The sequence below is a fragment of the Molothrus ater genome, chromosome 13 (assembly GCF_012460135.2).
Source record: "Molothrus ater isolate BHLD 08-10-18 breed brown headed cowbird chromosome 13, BPBGC_Mater_1.1, whole genome shotgun sequence".
NCBI classification, from domain to species: domain Eukaryota; kingdom Metazoa; phylum Chordata; class Aves; order Passeriformes; family Icteridae; genus Molothrus; species Molothrus ater.
Window position 1 is genome coordinate 11,927,116 of NC_050490.2, and position 25,276 is coordinate 11,952,391.

The 25,276-nt window shown below is 43.9% G+C and overlaps 1 protein-coding gene across 1 annotated transcript in view; it reads right to left on the reverse strand.

Moving 5' to 3' along the window:
- Positions 1 to 3,493: 3,493 nt before the first annotated feature.
- CEMIP (cell migration inducing hyaluronidase 1) overlaps positions 3,494 to 25,276 on the reverse strand; it is a 101,262-nt gene continuing 79,479 nt past the window's right edge. The window contains exons 15-29 of the mRNA XM_036389677.1: positions 23,540 to 23,609; positions 22,623 to 22,751; positions 21,854 to 21,939; positions 19,041 to 19,172; positions 17,121 to 17,156; positions 16,739 to 16,894; positions 15,265 to 15,445; positions 13,191 to 13,406; positions 12,051 to 12,262; positions 11,409 to 11,594; positions 10,493 to 10,697; positions 9,661 to 9,747; positions 9,190 to 9,347; positions 7,653 to 7,753; positions 3,494 to 7,040 (exon numbers count right to left, since the gene is read on the reverse strand). Coding sequence (XP_036245570.1) covers positions 6,913 to 7,040; positions 7,653 to 7,753; positions 9,190 to 9,347; positions 9,661 to 9,747; positions 10,493 to 10,697; positions 11,409 to 11,594; positions 12,051 to 12,262; positions 13,191 to 13,406; positions 15,265 to 15,445; positions 16,739 to 16,894; positions 17,121 to 17,156; positions 19,041 to 19,172; positions 21,854 to 21,939; positions 22,623 to 22,751; positions 23,540 to 23,609 — 2,083 coding nt within the window. The 3' untranslated portion in view covers positions 3,494 to 6,912. The remainder of the gene's footprint in view (positions 7,041 to 7,652; positions 7,754 to 9,189; positions 9,348 to 9,660; positions 9,748 to 10,492; positions 10,698 to 11,408; positions 11,595 to 12,050; positions 12,263 to 13,190; positions 13,407 to 15,264; positions 15,446 to 16,738; positions 16,895 to 17,120; positions 17,157 to 19,040; positions 19,173 to 21,853; positions 21,940 to 22,622; positions 22,752 to 23,539; positions 23,610 to 25,276) is intronic.

Below are 25,276 nucleotides of genomic sequence, written 5' to 3' on the forward strand. Positions count from 1 at the left end.
TGACATAGACATTGGTATTTTGGGAGGGGAAAATGGGACAGTTAAAGACCTTCAGCCTTTTCCTCATCTTGTGGACAAAGGCTACAATTTCTCAGAAACAGAACCTTTTTTCTTTCTTACTCCAGAGTTCTTGGGTCTCTGTTGCAGTGGGACAGAAGAAACCCTTGTTTTTTACAGAAGAGTGACCAAAATGCTCTAATTCATGGAGTTTATAACCCAAACTTTTTTCTCTTAGATAATTTATTAGTACCTCAAAAAAACCTGTGGGCCCATCTTTACTGCCTGTAACATCTGTTTCTTTTAAAGGTGATTGTCAGTTTTGTCTGAACAGAGGCTGGACTTTGGTGCTGGCACCCTGCCCACCAGTTCTGTGGGAGGCACTGACCAGAGCACTGAGCACTCATTAAATCATTAACATTTAAATCAGCTCGGCTGCCTTAATTGGTGGCAGTTACATGTCATCAGGGCTGTGTGTGCATTGGAAAGAGGTGAACAGCAAGGCCCTGGAATTTGCTTGCAAAGTGCAAGGATTGACCTGGATCTTACTATAATTTTATTATATATAAAGTTTTCTCTCTAGTGAGGAAGACTGAATTGTACGTGAATAATTTCAATACAAGGGTGTATTGAAAACAAGATCATGGTTGAGCACTTGATAAGTCTATATAAAACATAAGCAAAAAGGTTTAATAGGTGTATTTATGTCACAATTGTTATTATTTCTGAAATTCATGCCTGAAGGCCATCTTGTATATTTGGGATTCTTTTTAACTTGTCCTTCCTGCAACTCCATTTCATTCAACTTCTTTTTGCAAAAAATTTAGAAATTAGTCAGTTTTCCTCCCCTCATCTAAAATGATATTTCAGAAGTGTCCAAAATAGTACATATTTGAAATTACATGAGACTTTTATGTGAGAATTTTATTATTCATCCTGCCAGTTGTATCCACAGCCATACCCTGTGCCTTGCCAACCCTTGATAGTCAGCTGCTGTCTTTCAGGTGCTGTACAGCATATTAATCACTGGGTGGACTTTAGATAATTGCACTTATAATAGGATGCAGTTGCCAGGACCTTAATGGGAGCACAGATATGCAAATGCTTTGGCATTTAAGACAGCAGTTGAGCACAAGATCTTGAAAAAACAACTGTCTTGCCTTTAATGTGGGTACCAGGTAGTTTGTTGTGAGCTAATGAGCTGTGTAACCTAATGAGGGCAAGACCACTTTTCTTTTTATCACCACTCCTCTGAGCCTCTGTTCCCACATAACATCACCATTTAAGCCATATTGCTCAGTGCTCAGATAACCCAGCTAAGGCCTGAAATTATTTCAGCCATGTTGTTATTTCTGGCAGTAGTGATAAGCCAGGACAGCCTCACTTTCTGGGATGAGAAAATCAACTTTAGATTTGTAATAATCAGAGCAGTCCGTGTTCAAGAGACAGAGCTGTAGCACTTGAATACTGGAACTTTCTACAGGAAAGCAGAAATAAATGAGCTGCATTCATTTCCTTAGGTGTTGCTATCAGCTGGCAAGGCCCTTTGCTTTCAGGTGAGGTATCTGTGCTTTAAGAAACATTATCCTGTGCTACTCATCCTACACCAACACAGGAGATGGAGATGGGGTCGTGGTGGGGCTGGTAATTTCATTGTGATCTCACATTACACCTCTGGCAAAGAAATAGAGAGAATTATTTGTAGGGGGCTTCCTCCTCACAATTTCCTGTTGAATCCTGTCACTGTTCCTTATCACAGGCCCCTTCCCATGTCCTGACAGTGCTGAGATACTCCAGCTGAGCCTTACCCGGTGAAATTGTGAATAGATTTTTTTCCCTTTGCAGAGTGCTGCAGCTCTCGCTGCCGCGTTGTGGTCGGGGTTATTCAGTGAGGTTCGGGCTGGGTTCAGCTCCGCGCTGAGGGAGCAGCGCAGGCAGCAGCTCTGAGGGAGTTCTGGGAAGGAGGAAAGGTGTGGCTGCAGCCCCGCTTTGTACACATCCCTCCCCATCCTGTGCTCAGAAGGGTGGCAAAACAGACCCTGAGAGAGCTGCGGGATCCAGGCGGAGAAAGCCGGGACACAGCGCAGCGGCTCCAGGGATGGACCGGCTGCTCTGAGAGGCCGCAAGCGCTCCATAAACAGCGCCAAATCTGGGGACACGGACAGACAGAGAATCCTGGGCTCCACAGCGCTGTGGAGAATAATCAAAGCTCGGTGAGGCAGCGGAGGGAGCATCCCTACACCCGCAGCTGGCAGCAGGAGCTGGGACAGCTCCTTTTGGCCCTTGATGCCCCGGAGATGCTCGCAGGAACATCAGGGCTCGGCCGGGACCGGGAGCGCCGGGAGCCGAGCCCGGCCGGGGCCACCAGAGGGCGCCCGCGGACAGGGAACGGCCTGCTCCGGCTAAAAATATATAAACATAATTAATAATGTAATATATAATGTAATGTAATGTAATGTAATGTAATGTAATGTAATGTAATGTAATATAATATAATATAATATAATATAATATAATATAATATAATATAATATAATATAATATAATATAATATAATATAATATAATATATAAAATATATTTTATATATTATAGAAATATAATAATATGTATTATATATTATATAATATAATTATATATTCTATTATATTATATTTATCGATATTGTATTATTATAATATATCATATTATAATATGATATAATATATATCATAATATCATTATATTATTATATATCATATCTATAATATATTTATAATAATTATAATATATAAACTATATATAGTATATTTATATTTTATAATATTATTCACATATGATATATAATCTTCTGTACAATATAATAAATTATAATATATTATAATGTGGCATTTCTGGACATGGTTTAGCAGTGGACTTTGGAATGCTTGGTTATGACTGTTGGACTCAATGGCCTTAGAGGTCTTTTCCAAGATAAACTATTCCATTCTCTTCTAGTCCATAATACTCTTTTAATAATTTATATTATCTTTATAATATATAATCTAAATATTAAATAATGTTATATTTTATGAAACATATTAAATTATACTATATTTTTATGTTTTTTGATCTTAGGTAACAGATCCACTCAGCCATCCCTGGTCCCAAATACACAGATACACATGCACAAACACACGCACACAGGGCAGCACTGATGTCTGCCTGCATGCTGGCAGAAGTTGAGGTGGGGGAACCCTCTTCACATCTCCTTTTAAGTCCCTCGAGTTGGGTGCATCTCCATTTTCCTGGCCTGTCACCCCACAGTGCCCCAGCTGCCCCAAACACAGGCCTTTCCATGGCTGCAATATCCCCCTTCCCATTCCCATCTCCTTCCCTTCCTGTCCCCCTCTCTCAGATCCTGCAGCTGTGACCAGGCAGTGAAAGGTGCTGTGGTCTGTGTGGACTGGCCAATAAACACAAACAGGGACTGCTTGGCCCCTTGGGTTTGTCTTTTGAAATAAGTAGGGAGACAAAAATAAAATAAGAAATTTGCACAGAATATTTATTTTGATAAACATTGTGTACTCCAAACAACTACGTGTTATTTCAGTTGTAAGCCACAATCTTTTGGAAACGACGTCCCAAGAGCTCTTGTCATCATAAACCCGACAGTCAATGCACCACCATGGCCTGTGGACATAGAGAGCTTTCAAGTGCAAAGCAGATTATCAGAAAAGACACATTGCCAACCTCCTTAACAAACTGGACAATGCTCAACTCCAGTAAAAATGCTTCATATGTCTGCAATTTAGTTGTCTTAGTGCCATTGTAATAAATTAATAGAAAATATATATTTTTTTTTTCATTGGAAAGTCTATAAGAAAATGTACAAACATCTAACTCCGAAAAAGGACCAGCTGTTTCGGCGACAGGTAAAACAAGCAATTGAACAGAGGCAATAAAATCCAAACATCCAAACAAACAAAGAGACAAACAAACAAAATGCAACCAAAAAAAACCCACTCCACCAATGGCAACTGTGTAGGCAAACATGGAAATATCTGCAGTAATAAAACCTTACAGAGAGGGTCACTGCAGCTCCTGCAGGGGCTGTACAGAGGATGAGAATTGGGGAATTCACTGGTCAGAGTGTGCACTGCAGCTTCTAGAACAGTCAGAGACTGAGCAGGAGTCACTTGGCACAGAGCTCTTGCTGACTGGGGATGGCACCAGGCTCCATTCTGTCTCCAGAGGACACAAGGATGTCACTTCTCACCAGGAGCCCTGGGCATTTCCCTGCACACAGCCACCATGCTCTGCTGGCTGTGTGATTCCCTGCAGGTATTCACAGCAGGAGACCCTCCCCAGCTCCAAAACAGGCCCCACGTGCCAGGCTCAGCATCACAGGACAAGCTGCTGAAGTTTTCTCTCTTAATAAGGTGAGATCTTTTAGGAAAGGAAAATAAAAAGGTTTTTCCTAGAGCTAAGTCTTATGCTTTCACCCTGAGAATTGCCAAAACAGCAAAATCAGAAGCTACACTTCAGCACAAAGGCAACATGCTCCTGGAAGCTGAGCAAAGCAGTTTAGGGGACAGACCCACATGGTGGGATGCTCCTGGGTGTTTGCACTCTTAGAGGGAGCAGGAGAGGGGAAATGGCCGTGGCCAGTGGAGCTCTGCAGAGGGCAACCCCAGCACTGGGGCTTGGACAAAGCAAATCCCACTCCAGGCACATCCCAAGCCTGGCTTTCCTGCCAACCTCTGCTAAGTGCTCATGGAGGAAATATTCCTGGTTTGGTCCATCCCATGGAAGAAAATGTGTTCCACCAAAACTGCTGCAATCAACAGCACTGGCTCAGGGCAGGGAGAAGGTTTAGACAACCCAAACTGACAGACCCAGGGCAATTCCTGTTAGTCTCTTCCCTTGACTTCATGGATCTGGCACTGTTGTGGCCATCACGGGACATCAGATAAACGTTTTGGATGATCATGGTTGAAACACCAGTGAGAATGACTCTTTCATGGAATAATTTGCAAAATCCCCAAACTATCATAAGAATTTTCAGGAATAAACAACCTACCTCATTTGCCTTTTACAATTGTTGCCCATTCACTCTGCAAACAGCACAAATGCCTAAGGACATTCATTACCAGACTCTTGTTGGGAAGCTGGGAGGGAACACTTGGCTCTTTTTTTTTTTTTTTCTTTGTTAAATATAATACACATGACATTCAGTGAATTCAAAACACTTTTGTAGTAAGACTGAAAAGAACATTTCCAGTTTCAAAACCCAGGAGAGGCTTGAGTGGAATGTAACCTACAGTATATTTAAATTTTGTTCATGCTTGCTTTAACAATCAGAGCAACTGATCTAAACCAGTATCTGCACAGCCTTTAGAATGACAAACAAAATCCTTGCTTTTTAGTCTAATTTCAAGGTAGCATTTTTGATACTGTGGGGAAAAAGAAAAACCTAATTAATAAACAAAGTAGCCATCAGCGATTGGAATAATTTATGTGGCACCGGGGACAGGCAGAGATAAAGTGGGGAAATAGCCCCAAGTCTTACTGGCAAGATTGACATTCTTTAAAAGCTTGTTATGATGTCTTTCACACTTCCCCCCTGCCCTCAGATTTCTAAGAACAGCCACAGCCTCCAGAAACGCCTGCGTGGTTTTTGGGGCAACTGACAGAAATATCACTGAACACCAGAACTGCTTTCAGTGTTTTACAAGATAACATCCCACCTTCAAGAGATGCCCCTGTAAAGTCCTGATCCACTCTGATCTGCCATCATTACCCAGGTCTTTGTTTGAAGCAGGGAGAAAGAAGGGACAAGACATCTAACTAGTGCATTGGGATTCCCACTTTAATTCTTCAGCCACCTGGAAAGACCTCATCCAGGTCTCATGTAACTCTCACAGGAGGACCAAGACATAGTATCTTAAGCCTGAAGACAGGATCAGAAAACAACACACAGCAGAGCAGTCTGATCCTGTTCCCTCTGATGTCCTGGAAAAGGTGAGGGCAGCTCACCCTATTTGATGCTGAATAAGGTAAGTCCCAGCATTCCTAGTCAAAAATTGGAAACCTTGAATTAGGATGGAATTAGCTGGCAACCATAAACTGATCCTGGATGTTGTAATACAGAGGGAAAGGCTGAATGGGAAAGGCTGAGAAAATACATCTGCTAATTGACATTGCTCCCCTTCTAGCCTGCAGCTGATTGTTGAAGGAAAATTTCATATTTGCACAGCCACTATTAAAACTCCTTGATCCATAGGAAAAACGCAGTTTTCTGAGGAAGCAGGAATAGGTGGTTCCATCAGTCTCTGCTGGCATGTTTTGTCCACTCCTTCTGTCATCTCTTCCCCAGCTATGTGCCGTGGGCTGCATGTACAACACATGCCCCAAAGAGCTGGATCAAACGTCACAGAAGCTTTAGGGGAAGTGCTTACTGTCCAGTTACACTTCCCAGCATCCAGGAAATCACTCAAACCCGATTGTCAACCAGTCTTTGAACTGGCATCCCATGTCTACGCGAGCAGCTAGTTGCACTACGGAAAAGTCAAGACCTTGATGGCCTTCAGAGAGGGATGGTGGAAGCAACAATCCTTGATGGTCTTCAGACCAAGAGCTCCCTTCAAGAGGCAGCACCAAGATCAGTGTGTGCCAGGAGCCGCGCCTGCAGGAACAGCCCAGGCCTCGCTCCGTGTCCGCTGAGCCAGCCCAGGCTGGCCAGCCCCGAGCACACGCCGGTCACGTGTGGCTCTCCTGGCACGTATGGCCACTCTACTACTTACAGTGAGATTTCTTTTTCAACAGCAACAACAACAACAAAATGCGACGGGTGAGGCCTGCGCAGAGCGGTCAGTAGTCCATCTGTCCGTCCGTCCGTCCGTCCGTCCGTCCCACGGGGCGGTGCTGGCGGGCCAGCAGGCACAGCAGGGTGTCCTCACAACTTCATTTTCTTCACCACAGGAATTGGCAGTGCTTGGTAGATTTTAGCTGAGTCCTCGCTGGTGACCAGCCTCACCCAGACGGGGCGGAAGCCGCCTTTGAAGCCCACAAAAGCCATTTTTTCTGCAAATCAGAGCAAATGTATTTTGGAGTGTGCCAGGAGTGCACCAGAAACCCACCTGTGTGCATGGCCACACCTCATGGCTGAAGGTGCACAAGAGCCATGTGTGTGACACACACACAGATGGAATCAGGACAAAATCTCCTAGAGCTGATTGCAGCACTGTGCACATGGAGCTGTATTCTAATGCAGTATGTGATGCTCTGAAATCAACACACTTTGAGCCATCAAGTCAGAATGTTTCAAGAGAAAATCAGCTAAAAACAAGTTCAGACAAGGAAAAAATCCTGGTTTGCAGCATTTAGTGGGTGAAAAGGCTCAATATTTCTATTATTAAAAGGTATTTTTATCTAAACTTAATCTGGAAAATCAAATCCCCTGAATCATTTATTTCTAAGAAAAACTGCCAATGTGTTTTTTCTATTTACAGTTTTAAATGGAGCATGTTAATCAAAGCTGCAGTGGATACAACCTTTCTGAATAAATAAATTACTGGTTCCAGGATGTTTCAGCACATGCTGATAGAAACAAGTGAGGCAAAGTCTAGAAGCAGAAAAACGGTCCCTTTACTAGAATAATGGGAGGTTAGAAATGAGTTTTTTAAAAATGGTTACCTTTTAACCTAAAACCTTCTCCTGCTCCAAGTTTCTCCAGTACTTTAGTCCATGGTCCTCTTGAAATGAATCTTCCTTTAGATGTCACCAGCACTATGGAGCTGAAGGAAGCAAAGAGGTGTGTAAATGGGTGAAGAGTAAGAACACCTCCCTCACTTCTTTGTCCTGAGCACTGGTAACTCCTGCCCCTGTGTGGCTTCAGCTTTAATTCTTCTCAATGCTTTCCAACACTTGGTCATAGATTATTTTTCCAGTCATGCAAAACCCATTAGAAAGCAGAGAAAAGTCACATTTTTTTTATTTTAACATGGTTTTCTAGGATGATTTAAATGTTTCCAGCCTGCAGTTCCATCCTGCTTTGCTCAGAGAAACCCATCTTCTCCCTGGGATGCCCTTAGCAAGTCTCAAGCAATTTCTTGTTCTTTCATTAGCAGATTAAACCTGAGTAAATTCACTTCCTTGAGACTTTTGTTGACCTTACTTTTTTGTTCCTTTCAGTGTGCTTCTCTTTAAAAAGTGTGTTAATATTATTACTATTATTCCTGCTCAGGAACTGGACTTAGCCAGGATTGGGATTTTTGTAAAGCAGGATGGTGGCCTCTCTGAAAAGACTACTTATTTTTTATATAAAAGAAAAGTGAGAAATTACCATGCTTCCCTGAAGTAACTATGTAATGTGATTTTTGAAACCTCTAGAATTATTTAAGACAATATAAACACATCTGCCTGCAGGGCACTCTGCTCAAGTTTCCCCCAAGTCTCTAGAGTAAATGCCAGAACAATATCCTGTCAATCTGCCCACAGCTATTTCAGATGATTTGTAAACAAAGCACTCATATTTGTATTAAATGTTACACATCAGATTTCAAATCCAAACAGATTTAATAACAATTAAATATATTCACTTCCCACGAGCACTCCACAAGCTAATGTGGGAACAACCCCTTTGGCTAATGGGGTTTCTGATGTGGTTCCAATTCTCCCTCCAGCAGAAGAAGCCATTGTCCTCCAAGATGCAGGAACATCTCTTGCTACTTATCACTTATTTCCAAAACTCTGCATTCCTGGTTGCCCATACTTAAAATACAAAATAGTCCAGCCCTTGGGTCTGGGCAGGGGAATGTGCAAAGGGGAATGGATTTTATTAGTGGAATTATCTGCAATCTGAGAAAACATAAGTGCAGTAAAAAAATGGAAGCTGTGTGCGTGTGTATGGATCAGTGCTTTGTGAATTTAAGTCTGCAGTTTGTCTATAACCTACAACATAAATGTAGCTCTGCAGTTTATTAATCACATGCAGCCCTGCACATTATCTGGGGCTCAATCAGTCCCTGAATCAAAGAGTGCATCCTGCTGCTGCCTGCATGCCCTGCACACACTTGGGCTCTTGGAGTCATCAGGCACAAAAATGCACTTGGGTGTATTGCTCTGCTGTTGGGTGTCTGGCCCATGTTGGGTGATAAAATCCAAGAAAAAGATGAGTGTTATGCAGCATTTTTGTACATTGCACCTTAGTGAGAACAGATTATTTACTCACTGATCTCTGATGTTGTTGACATAATTCTCTATCTGTGCTGGGATTCCTTGTAGAATGGAGTTTTTGAATGTCACTCGATCAACAACTTTTCCATGGTGCCCATCAATCACAACCAGCTGGATACCCTCTTCAGTGAGGAAAAACCTGACACCATCAACCTGGGCAGGGGGAACAACATTCTTCATCTCACAGTAACACAATTGCAAACAATCACCTGTAAGAAGTCCTGATAGTCTTGAGTCATGGGACTGCTCTTTGCTTTAAAGGGCAGAATTCCAGGTCTCTGACATCCTGCTATCCTGCCTATCAGGAGAAGATAGACCCTTTTTTTTTTTTTTTTTTCCCAAAATACCAAGCAGAAATTACCCAAATTTAACTCTCCATGGTAACTTTATAAGTAATTTTTCCATCAAGATAAAGCAAGTGGTGTAGAATTGCACCCCATTATGTTCATTGAGAGGATTTGCTCACCTCAATGTATGCAAAGTCATCCTTCAGGTGGAAGTACTGTTTCTTGTAAGTTTCTATTTTCACTTCAATTAGGTGGTCCTTGGTCTTCTGTTTGCAAAACAAAAAAACCCCAGATTTTCTATTGAGAATGTCCATTACCTGAATGCTGCATTTTAATTGAAAACATTTCAAACCCTGAAATTCAATCAAGAAGGAAGCTACATAATAAGCACTGACCTGCCAAATTCAATTGCTAATGAAACTGGGCACAATGGTAACCTCTCTGCTCATCCTGTCACCAGTTAAGCTGTTTCACTGAATGGCAGAGTGATTCTTACTTTGCAGAACTGACACATCATTCTCCAAGGCTTTGCTTGTATTCCTGTTTCAAGGGCAAGGAGTGGAAAAACCCAAATAACAGATAAATACCCCACTTCCTCCCCCAGAACCAGACTGGATACTGGAGATTGTGTTATGCATTATATAAATGAGAATAATTCAGCTCTACTATTCAGTCCCCTGCCTGTCACTGCTGTCCTTACAGCCTGGAGGAGCTGGAGGCTCCAAAATCACATTCACTGGACCAACCTGTCTTCCAGCTCATCAGTTTTCACCCTGTGCTTTCAAGAACAGCACATCACATCAGAGCCCCAAAAGAACAAGCATAGAGCTTGCAATGCCTCTCCACATACTGCAAGAATCTGTTTCATATTATTTCACCTGCCTGAACCATTCCAGAAAATCAGGCACAGCATATGCTGACCCTGGCACAAAGCTTTTCTATATCTGTGGGCACAGTATGTGCCAGATTTACATGAGCAGTGATTCTGGGATAAGAAATCAGCTGCTTTACCAGTTGTGCTCTGGAGAGCTTCTTTGGCATTGGCACTTCCACTACTGGTGTCTCAATGTACTTGGGGTAGGCTGTGGCTTCACAGTCGCTGACACCAGCTGTCTTTGGGATCACAGCTTTGATTCTTATTCTCTCACAGCCCTTTACAGAGCAGAAAGCAAACTTCTCCTTCTCATTTTGAGCTTTGAGTTTCAGAAACAGCAAGCTGTAGGCAGGAAAAGAAAAAAAAACAGCATCTTTCAAACATTTTGTGCAAAAACATACTGTCTTGGTGGAGTCTTTCCTATGGTTTGCAATAATTTGCATTGCAGCCCTTGGCCATGTGTTTTATAGTGCCCAATATCTCACATGCAAATAAAAGGGAACACTCATCCCAGAAATGGTTTAGGGAGCTTATGGAAAGTAAAACAGAGAAATCAGATAGCACCTGAACACCTTCTGAGCTCTATTCTATAGTGATACATATATGTAGAAATACATGCTTTGTATTTTAGGTCTTTCTTTCCTTTCCCTTATTTTAATCCTTTAAAATAACAGGCTTTGCACTTAGTTCCTGTGCATCCCTGTCATGGTGTTTATAAATAGTTGTTGTTCAAAACAATAAGGGCTGTGCATGTCTTCGGTTAAGTTTTGTGGTCAGCACTTTGCTCTTGTCTTTCTTTCTTTCTTTTTTTTTTTCCCTTTTCTAATTTGTATTCACTTGGAAAAGCATTTCCCAGAGTAATTGGCAGTGCAGCAGAGGCTGTGAATGACTGGCAGGCCTGGGAGTCCCAGGAAAATTAAACACTGGTCACATTCCCAGAAAACATTCCTGGTTTGGTTGTGATCCCTGCTAGTGGCATTAGGCAAAGAGCTCCCAGCTCCAGCAGCATTCCCAAAGCAGCAATGTCCAAACCAGCAAGGGCTGCTGTCTTACCCAGTGTCCTCATCCCAGTAGTAGTACCCTTTGGTAGGGTATCTGTGCTCCAGTTTCTCCATTTGGGAGGTTCTGTAGAAGGTTCCAGTTTTGTATGTTTTCTTCAAGAGACGGTTGTGGATGTCTGAGAGAATGGAAAATGTTGTCCCTTTAGGATAGCAAAACCCTACTTGGATCCAGTCATTCCTAAAAATAGCAAAGGCCCACATTGTAACAAGTTATAACATAACTATTATTTTCCTGGGCATGCTAGAAGCCAAACTAAATAATTTACAATAAGTTTTTTCCCGTCCAGTTAAAATTTTCATGGTTTAGAAGGGATTAATGCAACATAAATATATAGACATAACAACCATGGGTTAGTTAAGCAATGCAGGGCAGATCTGCTTCCGACTTCTACACCTGTGACTTCCATGCAGCAGGGATGAATTAGCTCTGAACCTCCAAAAATGAACTGAGTTATCTTACAGAGCCTCCTGGGGGAGGAAACAGGAACCTGAGATGGCTCATGAAAAGATGAACTCGATGGACTTCCTGCAACAGGCATGTTCATTCTGGAAGAGCTCATGAGGTGATGACCTCACCCATCAGAAATGTGCAGTTACATGATTGTGCTGGAATGCTGGGACTCAGTTCACTCACTTGTTGAAGTTGATGAGCCATATGGCCAGCTCTTCAGGGGCTGTCTTGTCCCAGTGGATGGTGTAGCCTTTCCTCAGAGTTACAACTGGCTGATACTGCTGGTAATGAGTGCTTTTGCTCAAAGCCCCTTCCAAGTGGAGCGGGTGATTGTGGTAGTCATTTTTTATTATTTTCATTTTCAGGTTGGCTGGCTTGTAGGCTTGGATGTATATCTGAATGGAAAAAAAAAAAAAAAAACAACCAAACAAAAAAAAAAACATCACCAAGGGTTTAATGAACTACAGTGAAAGGTTCAGATATTCAATAGATGTGAGCTGGAGCAAGTCCTGTGTGCTGGGCAGGAACCTGTGGGCTGTGCACTTATGTTCAACTTCTTAGGCTTCCATTTCAACAAAGCAAACTGTTTTCAGGAAAAAAAAAGGCTCATTTCCTCATCCACTGAGTTCAAGTGCATGTGCCAGAGGCTGCAGCAGGGCTGAGATATTCCACAGCACCCTGCAACCCCCAGCAGCAGGACAGTATCTACCTCAGACATCTGACTCGTGCTGAACAAGGATCCTTCTGTCTGGATTTCAGAAGCCTGAAACCCAGCTCAGTGGTTAGAAATTGGCTGTAGGGGCACTGCACACAAAAAAACCCCAACTGTTGCAACACACAAGACAAAACCAGGCCCTCTCAGCGAGGAAAGTGAGGACTCTCATGGCAGCAGCAGCACTCAGGGCTCCTGTGGTGGGAAGAATGGTTTGGTGGTCACACACAGGATGAAAGACCATGAAAGCTGAAGTCTAATTTCAACTCATCAGCACATTTCCCATAACACTGTGGGCAACACTTCCTTCCATAAATCAGGGAAAAATAACTAGCTGACAGCCCAGGGATTTATGAATATTAATCTGTGAATGCCCACGGAGCTCTCAGGAGGCTTCAGGCAGAAGTTGTTGGAGTTGTCAGCAGCCAAGGCCAAGGTTTCAGAAAATACACCACAGTATTTCTCATGTTCAAAGTCACCTGTGCAGACATGCTGACAAACAAACACTGAGCACTCTGAAGAAAGTCCATTTCTACAGGTCAAGCTTTAAAGTGCCAAGAAATTTTAAACAAACCAAAGTGATAATGGCACTGCAAGGTGAGCAGCCTTACCTGTGCAAAGTGCCCACTGCAGATGGAGCCTCTCCAGTCGGGCACATCAATGCAGTCAGGGTGCTTGATTAACCAGTTATCCTCTTTGATCAGGTATGAGCCTGGGTATTCTGACACAGAACCATCTACATCATGAAAAACTGATGTTTTGTCACCATCCATATCCAGATCATTGAACCATGGGCCAGGTTCTCCAAAGAAGACTCTTGAAGTAATCTAAACAAAACAGTGGAACAAATTTACATCTCCAGAAAGGAATTCACCACTTAGAGTACAAGAAAAGGATGCCCTTGGTCACTACAGTGGCTCAAATTACCCATTTTCTGACTTAAAAGGTGTGTTTGACTTGTTAGGCAGAGCAGACACACATTTCCCTGCTGACCATGGAGGAAAGGCTAAAAGAACAATTTCAGCCTCACCACTGGGAAGGTTTGTCTGAAAATTCTGGAGGAAGGTTCAGGACTCGGGACGATTTCACGAGAGCCACTTCACTCATTGTTTGCTAACACAGTTTCAAAGTTCCAAGCCACATGAAGTCATCCCAATGTGGGAAACAGACAGCCCTGGGAAATGGCTGCCCAGGCAACTTCTGACTGATATTTTTATCCAGCATAAATAAATGTCATCTCACCAGCCTGCCTTGTGCAATGTGAGAGTGACCAACCAACACTTTTAGGGGAATTTTGCCTTTCCCATCATATTTGGCACTGGTCAGCATTTTTCCTGACCTGTGAGCAAGCCTGCTAATTTTTTGAAAATTAGGCAAGACAAATCATTTCAGCCCAATCATTTTATTTATTTATTTGTTTGTAATGTTTGGCAGCTGGATTTAACAGCTGCTAAAGGTGAACCCCAGTGAAACAGTTAGCACGTATTTGTGCAGGCAAATGCAAAAATAACTCAAAAGAACAGGCCCCAGGACGGGTTCAGACCAGCACCCAGAGGTTCATACTGTAATTCAAAATTTGGCAAACCCCTTTTGGCTGGACTCTGCTCTCATTTATGTCTGCAGAACTGGAGTCTGGAATTACCCTGGTGTGCAGGGCTGCAGAATTATCCTGCATCAGCTCAGTTTCACTGGCTGTTCCCCAAAATCAGTATTTTCTGCTTCTAGGTCAGTCAGGCCTTTCAGAACAGACTTCCTTCTGTTGCTTTAATATTATACCACTGTTGAAAATAAAGGGGGGCTGATTCTTCAGTTTCTGAGACATACAGAAATAGAAATTATTTTCACTTCAGTGTTGCTATGGGTTTTTTTTTAACTGTTCCCTGCATCTGTTTTGCTGCAAACCTGACGGACATTTGGATCTTCTTGTTATTGCATCCATCACATTTCATTGTTGTTAAACTTCTGGCAAAGACAGTGGGCAAGATTTTCTGCTTTTTGCCCACAGTCCTACTTCCAAGGCAGGGAGGGCTGTCTGGGAGGGTGTCAGGACCCAGGACATCCCTCTGGCTGTCCAGGACAGCCAGGACCCCTGCCAGGGGGCTCAGAAGCCCTGGCACAGAGCCCAAAACACCTGGGGTTTTGATTATGACCCGTGGAGCAAATTACCAACCTTAGATGAAGATCAGCAAGCCACTACAGTTTAGGTAGAATATTAATGAAGTTATCATGGGGTGGAAAAGTAGATTTTAGGGATTCTGGTATGGGGGTTCAGGAGGCAAGATGGAGGGAACTGGGTGTGTCCAGCCTTTCTCCTTCTTCTTCTTCTTGGCCTCCATCTTCTGCTGTGATGTTGGCACTTTAGGATTGGTTTAGAGTAGAAGCTCACTGTCTAACACAGGTGATGGGTATTGGAAAGTTATGGTAAACATTGTACACGTAGTTTTTAGTATAAAGACATAACCCTGCCCTGGGGGCAGGCAGAGTGCCTGGAACTGCCCTGCTGGACGGACCTTGGCAGGGCAGGAGACAATTTTTTATAGATAAGACACATTAAACAACCTTGAGACCGAGAAATTAGGAGCTCTGACTCCTTCTTCAAGCGCCGGGCTGGGAAAAGAGACTTTCTAACCTATCTGTCTCGGGGTCACTCTGAGCAGCTAACGATCCCGACAGGAGGGGACTCACAGGGACGTCCTCGAAGCGGATGGCGGTGACGTTGTTGTTGGGGCAGCTCTGCCAGGCGTTGTTGAGGCGGAAGGCGAGGGCACTCGTGTGCCGCCCGTCCAGCGCCGCGAACTTGCGGAACGTGCAGTTCTGGACATTGATGGGCCCGTCGTAGAACTGGATCCCTCGGATGGGGAAATCCCTGGAATGCATTCAGAGAGACTTGGTCATGGCACGTTAGCGTCAGGAGATGTGCTCTAGACACGCACGGTCCCACAGCGCTTTCAATTCTTGCAGGCCATAGGATGACTCCTAAGTTCCTGCTTTGGAAGAGAAGGGATTTCCCTTCTTTTCAGCTCTCTTATCCTTGCAAGTTCAGCTCATGTTCTCTCGTGGTGAACAGATCATCTTTATTTAGCCTGTACTTCTCCAGGGAAGGAAGTAACAGCAATGCCAAAGGACTGAGCTAAAGATGAATAAATTCGTGTTTGCCATCAGAAATGAGTTCTGCAGCAGTGAAACCTGAAACTCAGCAGAGCTGTGCAGACTCCTTGGGCTGAGTAATGGCGGGGCTAAAAGAAATCCCACCACATCTTTCAAAGGGATTTGGAAAGAAACATTGCAAATCAACTGCAATAAAAAATGTTTTTGAAAACAAGGAAAGGTCCTACAATCTATAGAGCTAACAAGAGTTGATAGGGCAGATTAATTAATCTTTAATCTCTTAACCTTTTCTGATATCAGCTGCAAGGTAAAGAAGACACCATTTTCATACCAATTAAACGAACAAGATGCTTAAGGCCTTTAAGAGCTAAGATAAGACATTTCAAATTTCACTTATGATAAATAAATTTGATCCCTTCCTGGTATGATCCCTTAGAGAATTCCTGCCTGCTCCAGTGCATTTGTTCTGAGTTTCTGCATACAACATCCAAGATGACATATGTCCACATATGTGTAAAGGATATTAGGAGACTCATAGCAGAATGGGTTTTCATTATTGGTATAGTTTATAATAAGTCACCAGCATCACTGCTGACAGCAAAATTGAGGTCAATTTTGCAATATGGCAGAAAAGGATCAGCTGAGCTGTTTGCTCACTGTGGGGCTACTGTAGTGAGAGCACTGAGCACACACATGAGCACATGCAAGCCTAGGAAGGGGTTTCTATGAGCCTTCCTGGAGCTGATGGAGCTCAGCTCATTGCTCAGCACTGCTGATCACACGTCCAGAGGTGCCCTGCTAGCACAGAGTACTCTTGCTGTCCTCTCAAATCCCCTTGCAAAGGGGAGGGGGAAGGAGAGAGGAGCCTGATCTGTCTTGGCAGCCTGCAAGGATGTACCTGCCAGCAGCAGCTGCACAGTGAGGACTCTGGGATTGGGAAACATGAAATTAAATCCTTTCTGTGTAATGGTTATTAAACTGAGCAGCGCTGAGGAAACCACACTGGGCTGGATTTGTGAGTGAGTGCTTTGATGTGCTGAGCGGAACTTACGGGCCGATGGGCAGGGTCCTTCCCCGGTGATCCAGGCCCCCAGGCCCCCAGATCTCATTGTCCATGGTCTCCGTGCCCAGGTTTCCACTCTCACCCACAAACAGGCTGTTCTTGATCTCCTGCTTGGAGCCATCATCATGAGGGAAGGTGCCACCACTGAGAAGAAAGGGCTGGAGGTGAAAGGGGCTGCTGACAGCCAGCCCCAGCCCTGTGCCCTGCCACCCATCCCTGCCACCCAGCCCTGTCACCCAGCCCTGCCACACAGCCCTGTGCCCAGCCCTGCCACCCATCCCTGCCACCCATCCCTGCCACACAGCCCTGTGCCCAGCCCTGCCACCCATCCCTGCCACCCAGCCCTGCCACACAGCCCTGCCACACTTGCCTTGCCAAGGTCAGCCCAATGCCATTGTCAGCAAACCTGCCAAGAGAAGAGAGATGCTTCAGAAGAGATTTGGGGTGGCTTTGGTTTGTCATGTCAAACTATAACAAGCAAACTAGTGGGGAATAGCAGGGATTTATTACTGTACAGTGCTCAGGGGAACTCGGGTTTTCCCAGACTTGTTCCCATTCCAGTTTTGGAAGATCTCTTTTGGCACATCTTGCAGAATTTTCACATCACATGAAGCAGCAGACACACACCTGATTGCTCCAGCTGGGGTTAAGATGGTGATTACTAGCCATAGTTTACTTGCCTGATAAAGCTTTATCCCTTTGTCTAATGATCACATGCTTTTCTCTGGTAGATAAAACAATCATGCTTATCTCCCACTCCAACCAGCTTTTATTATTTAATGGTGCTTTGCCTTACACACTGTGCTTCCCTGTCTTCATGTTTCACAAACTGCTTCCATAAAAGAGCTTTGCAAGGTGATAAAAAAAGAGCAGCTTGGCTTTTCTTTCCTCAACAGGAATACAGAGACCAGAGCTTCCATATTAAAAATAAAAATAATAATAAAAAAAATTAGAATATCTTTCTATTTTGCTGAAATTTCAGGATAAGATAAATCACAGATGTTGGTCCTTGACTGCTGCTTAGAGAAATGCCACTACGAACTGATAGTTCAAGTCAGTCTTGATGCTGTTTGCACACCAGCATCACCTCCCACGTCTGTCACTGATGCTGGCAGTGGTTTGGGAGCAGATCCCCTCACTGTGCTGCTGTCTGTAGGTGGCAGCCCTTCCCACCCTATGGCCTCCTTGCTTCCCTGCAGGCCACATTAACGCTGGCCCTGTTAATGGGATACATAAATTAGATTCTAGCCTTAGAAAAGGAAATGGCTCTGGCTATAAAGACAATTACAGTTTGATGGCTGCTTCCTCCAATTCACACACACTCAGAGATTTGCTGCTGGAAACTCATAAAGCACTTGGTGCTTTAGCACCCTGGCAAAGGATACTCAGCAATGCAAATGTCCCAGTGACCCCAGTGGGATCTGTGAGGACAACACTTGCTGGCCTTGGAGTAGGGTGGATTTTTGTGGGTCATAAGAAACACAAACTGTATCGCTCAATATGACATTTCTGAGTGTTCTGCTACAGCCCCATTCTCACCAGGTCACTGCTGCCAGCTTATCCCACTGGCTGCTCTAAGAGGTTTGGGTCACTCCAAGGTAAGGCAGCTCTGGCTGGGAATTGGACACCAGGTATCAGCGTGACAGCCATTCCCACCACGGTTATCACAATATCCCTCCTAAAGGGGCTTTTTCCTTCTTCTCCTCTTTGCTAGGATTGATATCAGGAGCCTGGCTCAGAAACAGAAACTGCAGCAGATCATCTGTTTTCAAGTGCAAAACAAATATCAGCTCTGGCCAGGGCAGGAAATGGCCTTCAAAGAGCACAACACACACTTGCCCAGACTCTCTCCCTTGCTGCTGTGATGCATAGTTTTATGTCTGCTTCATCAGTACCTGCTTATTCAGCATTACACTGAACCACATAAAACTGATCTGTGACCAGCCTGAGCCAGGAAAGGTGGTGCATTTCACTGTTTTCTTTTCAAAGCACCTCATCTTTAATATTAAAAAAAAATAGGTTTTATTTTTAGTTATTTGCATCTGTGCATCTGTATTGTGACGATTTATTGCTGGTCAGCATCACACAGAGACACAACCTGAGGCATCCTCAGCTCAGACAAAGCAGGTTTTGTTTGTGTAAAATAATGCCTGTGGTGGCTTAACATTTCATCTTCATTTCAATCTTGGCCATATGAAAGGCACAAAGCGATATAAATAGTCTGAACCACAGCTATGCTTGCCATAAACACCAGGCTGAACTCTGAGAGTTGAAATAAGGCAAAACTCACTGGCAGTTGTCCAGCCACACATCTCCACCTCGCAGCCAGGCCCCGTGATCCTGATTCTTGTAGGCAATAAAGCCCTCAATTATTGCAGGTTCCCTGGGCTTCAGAGGATCAGCATCCTTGTGGGGGCTGTACCTACAAGCAGAGGGAGAGAGGAAAGGTTGGTTGGTGAGGGAAGGTGGCCTTGCTGCCTGCATGGCCCCGCTGAACATCTGCTTTATGGTAACTCAGGAACAGCTTTGGGACCACTCTCCATCCACGTAGCGTGTCTGCTCAAGCTGTGATGGCCAGGCCCAGCTGCCAAGGGAAGGAAGGTCCAGGCAAGGCAGTTGTAAAGATCTGCTCCAAGTTTCCTTTCACCTTTCCGGTGTTGTATTGCTGATATATTGCTGAAAGCATGGAAAGTTTATTATTGCTCCCAAAAGTTCCAGATATATTTTTTTTAAATCTCTTACTGCTATCCTTTAGCATGTTCCTGTTATTTAGATAAATATTCTTTTGTTTTCCCTTTTGAGCATTCTTATCTCCTAGCTCTGGCTATACTGTGGCCATGAGTACCACTGCCAAAATTTTCTTGCTGTGGAAAGGAATTTAAAAATCTTGGAGAGGGGCTGAGAGCGTGTCCTTCACTACTCCCACTACACAGGACACACGTACAAGATTTAGTGACCCTGAAGTTCTCAGTATGATGAAATATTGGCCTGATTTGGTGAAAAAAAGCAGACAGAAGCAGAAACTGCAGCAATGTGTGCCCTCAGCTGCTCCCTGACAGCCACTGCTTGGGCCACAGGATCTGAGCGAGGTGATGCTGAGCTTGGCTGTCATTTACCCTGTCCTGAGGCACCTTTCTGCTGTTGGAGGAGCATCCTCCATCACACTGCACAGCTTAGAAAACCTGACAGATGAGTATCCAGCTCAGTGCCAGCAGCGGATGGTCCAGAGATTAAAATTCATTCCTCACCATGGCTAGCGAGGCCAAGCTGTCAAATTGCTAACAGATATTCAATAGCACTTTGCTTTGCTTAATAAGCCATCATATCAATCTAAAACTGAGCATCAGGCTGATAGGGTTCCAATAAATGAATATTGCTTTGGCAGCTCCATCACTGTGAATTTACTTTCAGAGACAGATTTAGTATCAGCTCTTGTGAATTCCCCAGGCACTGTTAAGTACAGATATTTTGAGTTGAATTCCAATTTCATTCACATCCATGATAACTGGAAGAACATTACAGGGTCCAGAATTTGACTTGGACATTTAATGCTGTTACTGAATGCAGAATAATCTCTCCAACTCTGTCACTGTCCAGCCTAGCTCACAGTTTGCTCCAGCCAGCCCAACTTCAGTCATTTATTCAGTTCAGTCTTGTCACGTGAAAGGTGGAAAATGGAATAAATAATCTGAGCTGCAGTTTATGCTGCTGGCTAATCCCTGAGCACAACCACGAGTGCATTATGAATTGTTTGGCTTCCAAGGGCCATTCCTGCCCTTGTATGGCAGGGGAGAAATTGCCTTTTCTAACCACTAACTGCGCCTGTGGCAGCAGGCAGCTCCCCAAGGCACGTGTTCATGCAAAAGCAGCATCAGGCTCCCAAGAGCAGGCTGCTCTTAGGTTTTTTTTTTTAGCAGCTACTTTTACTATTGAATTTATCATTTAATTAACTGAGCATTTAAATAATGTAAATAACATTCACTGTTGAACATCTTTTAGCATCAGCTGCTAGCCAGGGTGATGTGGATAACTGATATCTGAGCTCCTGGCTGGGCTCCCCTGGGAAGATGGATCCCACCCCTGTAATGCCTCCCCAGTGCATGACTACAGCAGTCTGGGTAACCCACACCCCAGAGATGAGAAGGAGATAGAGTTGCCATTCTCCTCTGCTGAGCAGAGGCTTTCAGCAGGTTTCTCTTCCTTACGTGGTTTCTTCTGTCAAGAAATGCAGTTGTGGGGTAATGTAGGATAGGGTGCAACTGGAGGCAATTGGTCTGTTAGGAAAGAAACGATGACATTTGAGAGTATTTAAGTCCTTTTACATGTCTGGGGGTTGGTAACTAAGAGCCAGACTCAACCTCTAATGAGATATAAGGGTGCAAGTGCAGCCCTTTCATCAGCCTCCTCTGGGGCCAGCTCTGGGGAAAGAGTAGGTTCTCAGAAGCCACCAGACCACACTAGGTCTGCTGATGTGATCCAGTCTGCAGAGGGGTTTCCATTATTTCTAAATTACTCCATTAGACCACAGAGAGGCTGTGCACAGCAGCAGAAATGAAGGATCGCTCTGTGTATTTAATTGTGATTGTTACTGCAGTGTCAGATTTGGAACTAGACTGAAATCTGAAATCAAAGCATGAGCCCCATGACATAAGCACTCCGTGTTCAAGCAGGTTCTAAAAGAATGAACAAAATTAATAACATTCCCAAGAAATACTGATATTTCTTATTCCTAAGAAACTCTTGCAGCAACTTCTGCCCAGAGGGACTGTTGACTAGGCAGTGAATTTTCTTCCTTATCTAAAAAATTCAAAAATCAATGGAATTCAAAAATCAGAGGAAACACCCTACAGCAGATGTAATATCCAAGCCAGCTCAGCTCAGAGCTAAAAAACCAGAAAGGTGTGGGTGTTGAGGGTCCCTTATAAAGGAGAATGGAGAGATGAAGTCAGAAATGGCAAGGTGTATCTAAGAACTTTCTTCAAAAAGAGCCACCCCAAAGGCATTGCAATGATTCTTGTGAGCTTCCTTGTGGGGCAATTTCATAGCTTTCAATCAGTGTTTTAGAGAAATCTTTCCCAAATCAAGCTATGCAAAACACTTTACCTCCCAGAAATCAGTGTGAGGATAGGTCTTTTGTCCTTGGCAGAGGCTGGGGTGGTTTTAACACCATTATCGATGATCATTCCAGCCTAAAGGAAAACAGAAAAGCAATTATCACAGTATATAAATTTTACAGCTCTTTCCATCTCCAAACACTACTTCCAATTGTTCTAAGCCAAAGTCACCCACATGATGCTAGGAACAGCTTCTGTCAATAGCATGTGAAACAGAGGGCTGCCAGGACTATCCAGACTTGCATATACCCCCCAAAATGGCTGCAAATTTCCAAAGCTGCATTTTTCTCATAATTGCATGTATTCACACACACCTATACCTTCAGCTTCAGTCTAAAGCCCTCAGTAACACAACATGGCACGCTAAGGAGCAAATCAGCAGAGACAGCAATTAGACACAGCGGCCGTGTTTATCTCTCTAGAAGCTGTTCAGGTAATTGCCAGCATTGGCAGCTGAGGTGTATCATTAGACAGGCTGCCAGCAGATGCTCCTGGAGGCAGTATTTCAGGAGCACAGAGGCAGGGAAGCAGCCTTAGCAGAGGGGAGAGCCTCTCTGGATGCCCAAGTGTCAAGCGGAGCAGGTGCCGGCTGGCCCCGAGCGCTCCCGCGAGCTGCCTTATCTGAGCCACAAACAAGCAGAGCTGCAGAGCTCCAAGGGAAACAGAAGGCACAGGCTGTAATAGCCTGCAGGCCCAGGGAGCTGGAGGGAGGGATGGGGTTTGTTCTGAGGGCAGCATTCCCAGTGCTGCAGACTCACCCGGTAGTTGGAGTGCGCGCGGTTGTTGGAGAATTTCCCCATGGGCATGTGCTCCGAGTAGCCGGGGGAGTACATGCCTGCCGAGGGGCCCGTGGGCACGTGGTGCAGCACAAACCAAAAGCCTGTTTCCTGAGAGAGAGAAGGGACATCTGAGACTTTGCTGACAAGACATACACCCTGAGATTTCAGGACAAATCACAGCCATTGACCCGTGTAACGCTCTATGGAAGAGTTTAACGCACACGAAGAGTTTAACGCACATGAACACGCTCTTACATTGTAACCCATGTAAGAGTTTAACGCACATGAACATTGATATTCACCCTTCTGATCTTCAGGGTGACTCAGGTTAAGTTTTGGCATCGATATTGGAGCATAAGTGAGACTTTCCAAACTTAAAAATCAAATAATTTTTGTTTAGTGGCCTAAAAATTTAACAAGGAGTCCTAATACAGGTACCCAAGATTTGAAAGCTTTGGAAAGACCACATCTCTCTGTTTTCTTGTTTTTGTCTTCTCAGGACAATAAGGGCTCCTGATGTGACCAAAAATGTCTGTGGAATTAGCATTAGGGCTGACTGAAATTTCGGAGCACCATTACTGTACTACAATCAACAATATCATTGCCAAAGGCTTCTCTGAGACTCCACAGTCACATTTATTTAATTTATTCAGGCTGCACACTGTGGAATTTTGTTAAATCCAGCTCTAGAAACAGCAAGTGACAAGAAGTTTGGAGCAAAAGCAAAACCATTCTTTTTATTGGTGCCACCAGCCACAATAATGTGTGTCTCAATCAAGCAGCTTTAAAAATGTCTGTGTCACAAAAGCAGGTTTTATTCCAGTGAGAGCCTCCCTCAGACTTGCAGGGCTGTCACTGGCTTGAGCTGTTACCAAATAAGAAACTTGTGCACTCACTTCAGATCCAGCAGCTGCACAGTTTATAAGGTTGTTGTGTGGGTTGGCTATCCAGAAGGTTGATACAGCACTGCAGGTCAGAAAAACAAAGAATGACATGAAAATGACACTTTGAGCACAGACCAGAGTCACCCATAAACTCCCCTAGTGCAGGCAGGGCTGATACCTCCCCAGATAAGGGGTCCTGCCCAGGGGCAAGAGGAATGTGTTTTTTCTTTCTCTTCTCATACCTCATGTCCTCTGTGGTATGACAGAGAACATGGCCCTATCTTTTAAAACTCCATGTATTAAATGAGGAATTTCAACTGCAATTCCAAGCCTGCTATGAAGCTGTCAGATGTCAATCATGTTTTATGATAAGGCAAATATGTTGTTGCCCAAGTCACAGAAAAGAACTTTGCCCCCACATAAGCGCTTGGGTTCATTAGAGACTCGTTTAATCAAGGAACCCAATGAATTGCCCACTAAGGGCTTTCCAAGTGTACTCCCCTATCTGCCTGTTCCAAGAGCTGCTGTGATTGATTAACTTTATTTGCTCCCACCCTCCTGCATATTTCTTTTGGGACAAAAGCATTCCATTTGTCTAAGGCACATAAAAGACTCTCAACTGAAAGATTCCCATCAAGGAGGACAGATCAATCCATCCATCACTGTCCATCCTGTGACATGCAGAATTTGTTAACCAACAGGCACAAGAAACCTCCAGCACTTACAGCCAGCAGACTGGCCCCTAAATCTGCTGGGTGAGATTTGCCCTTCTGCAGGATATGAACCTGTGGAACCTTTATGTCTATTTTTTTCTTGCCTGAGGGACTTCACAGGGGCTTTAGGCCAACTGATTTTGCTGATGCATTTCCGTTTGTCTGACTTTATCATGAAAACAGCAAAATTTTTCTATTTTAGGCGTGGGACTGGCTTAGAAATAAACAAATTTGGATTATTTATAGACCACCTCCTGCTGTGTAGGCAAGAGCAAGGACAGTGTATTTCCACAGTGACCTGTCTTTCAGCCTAATCTGTTCTTCAGAGCCACATGGATTGGGCAGGTTACAGTGTCATTTGGCACAATCCTGGTGTTTGAATTCCAAGCAGCAGCTCCCTGCCTGCCTCTCCCAAGCTGATGGAGCCACAGCTGGTGCTCATCCCCGTCTCTGCACTGGGATTAGTGTTGGTGTACTCATGCACTTCCAGGCTGGATAAGCCTAGTGCAAAACAAGCTGAGCTGTTTTTCTGACCAGATCTTGAATTCTTTTATAAATGAAGACAGGGCAGATCAAAGTACCATAACACCTTTCCATTAGAAAACACTCATTAATGCAACAGTCTTCAAAATTACACACAAAATATGTCCCTATGACTATTAAACAAATTATCAGTGGAAAATGAGCATATTGGCTAATTAACCCTTATTTTAAGAATAGGGGCATTAGGTGTATTTTATAAACAAACACAGATGTGAAAAAGAGCATTGCATGACTTCCTCTCTAACCCTTGCCAAACTAAAAATTTAAAAATATCTCCAAACAAAACCTCAGCTTGTTCTGAGGACAAAATGGGTGATACTGAAATCTTTTCAAAATCAGCTGCCATTTGAGATGCACACAAATGTCAGAACATGGCCCACTCTGAACTCAGCAACTTTTTGCTGAGCCATCAGGTTCAAGACTCTATAAAGCACAAGGCAGGGCTTGCACACTTTGAAAGAAATATTTACAATATTTTAGGTGGGAACCATCT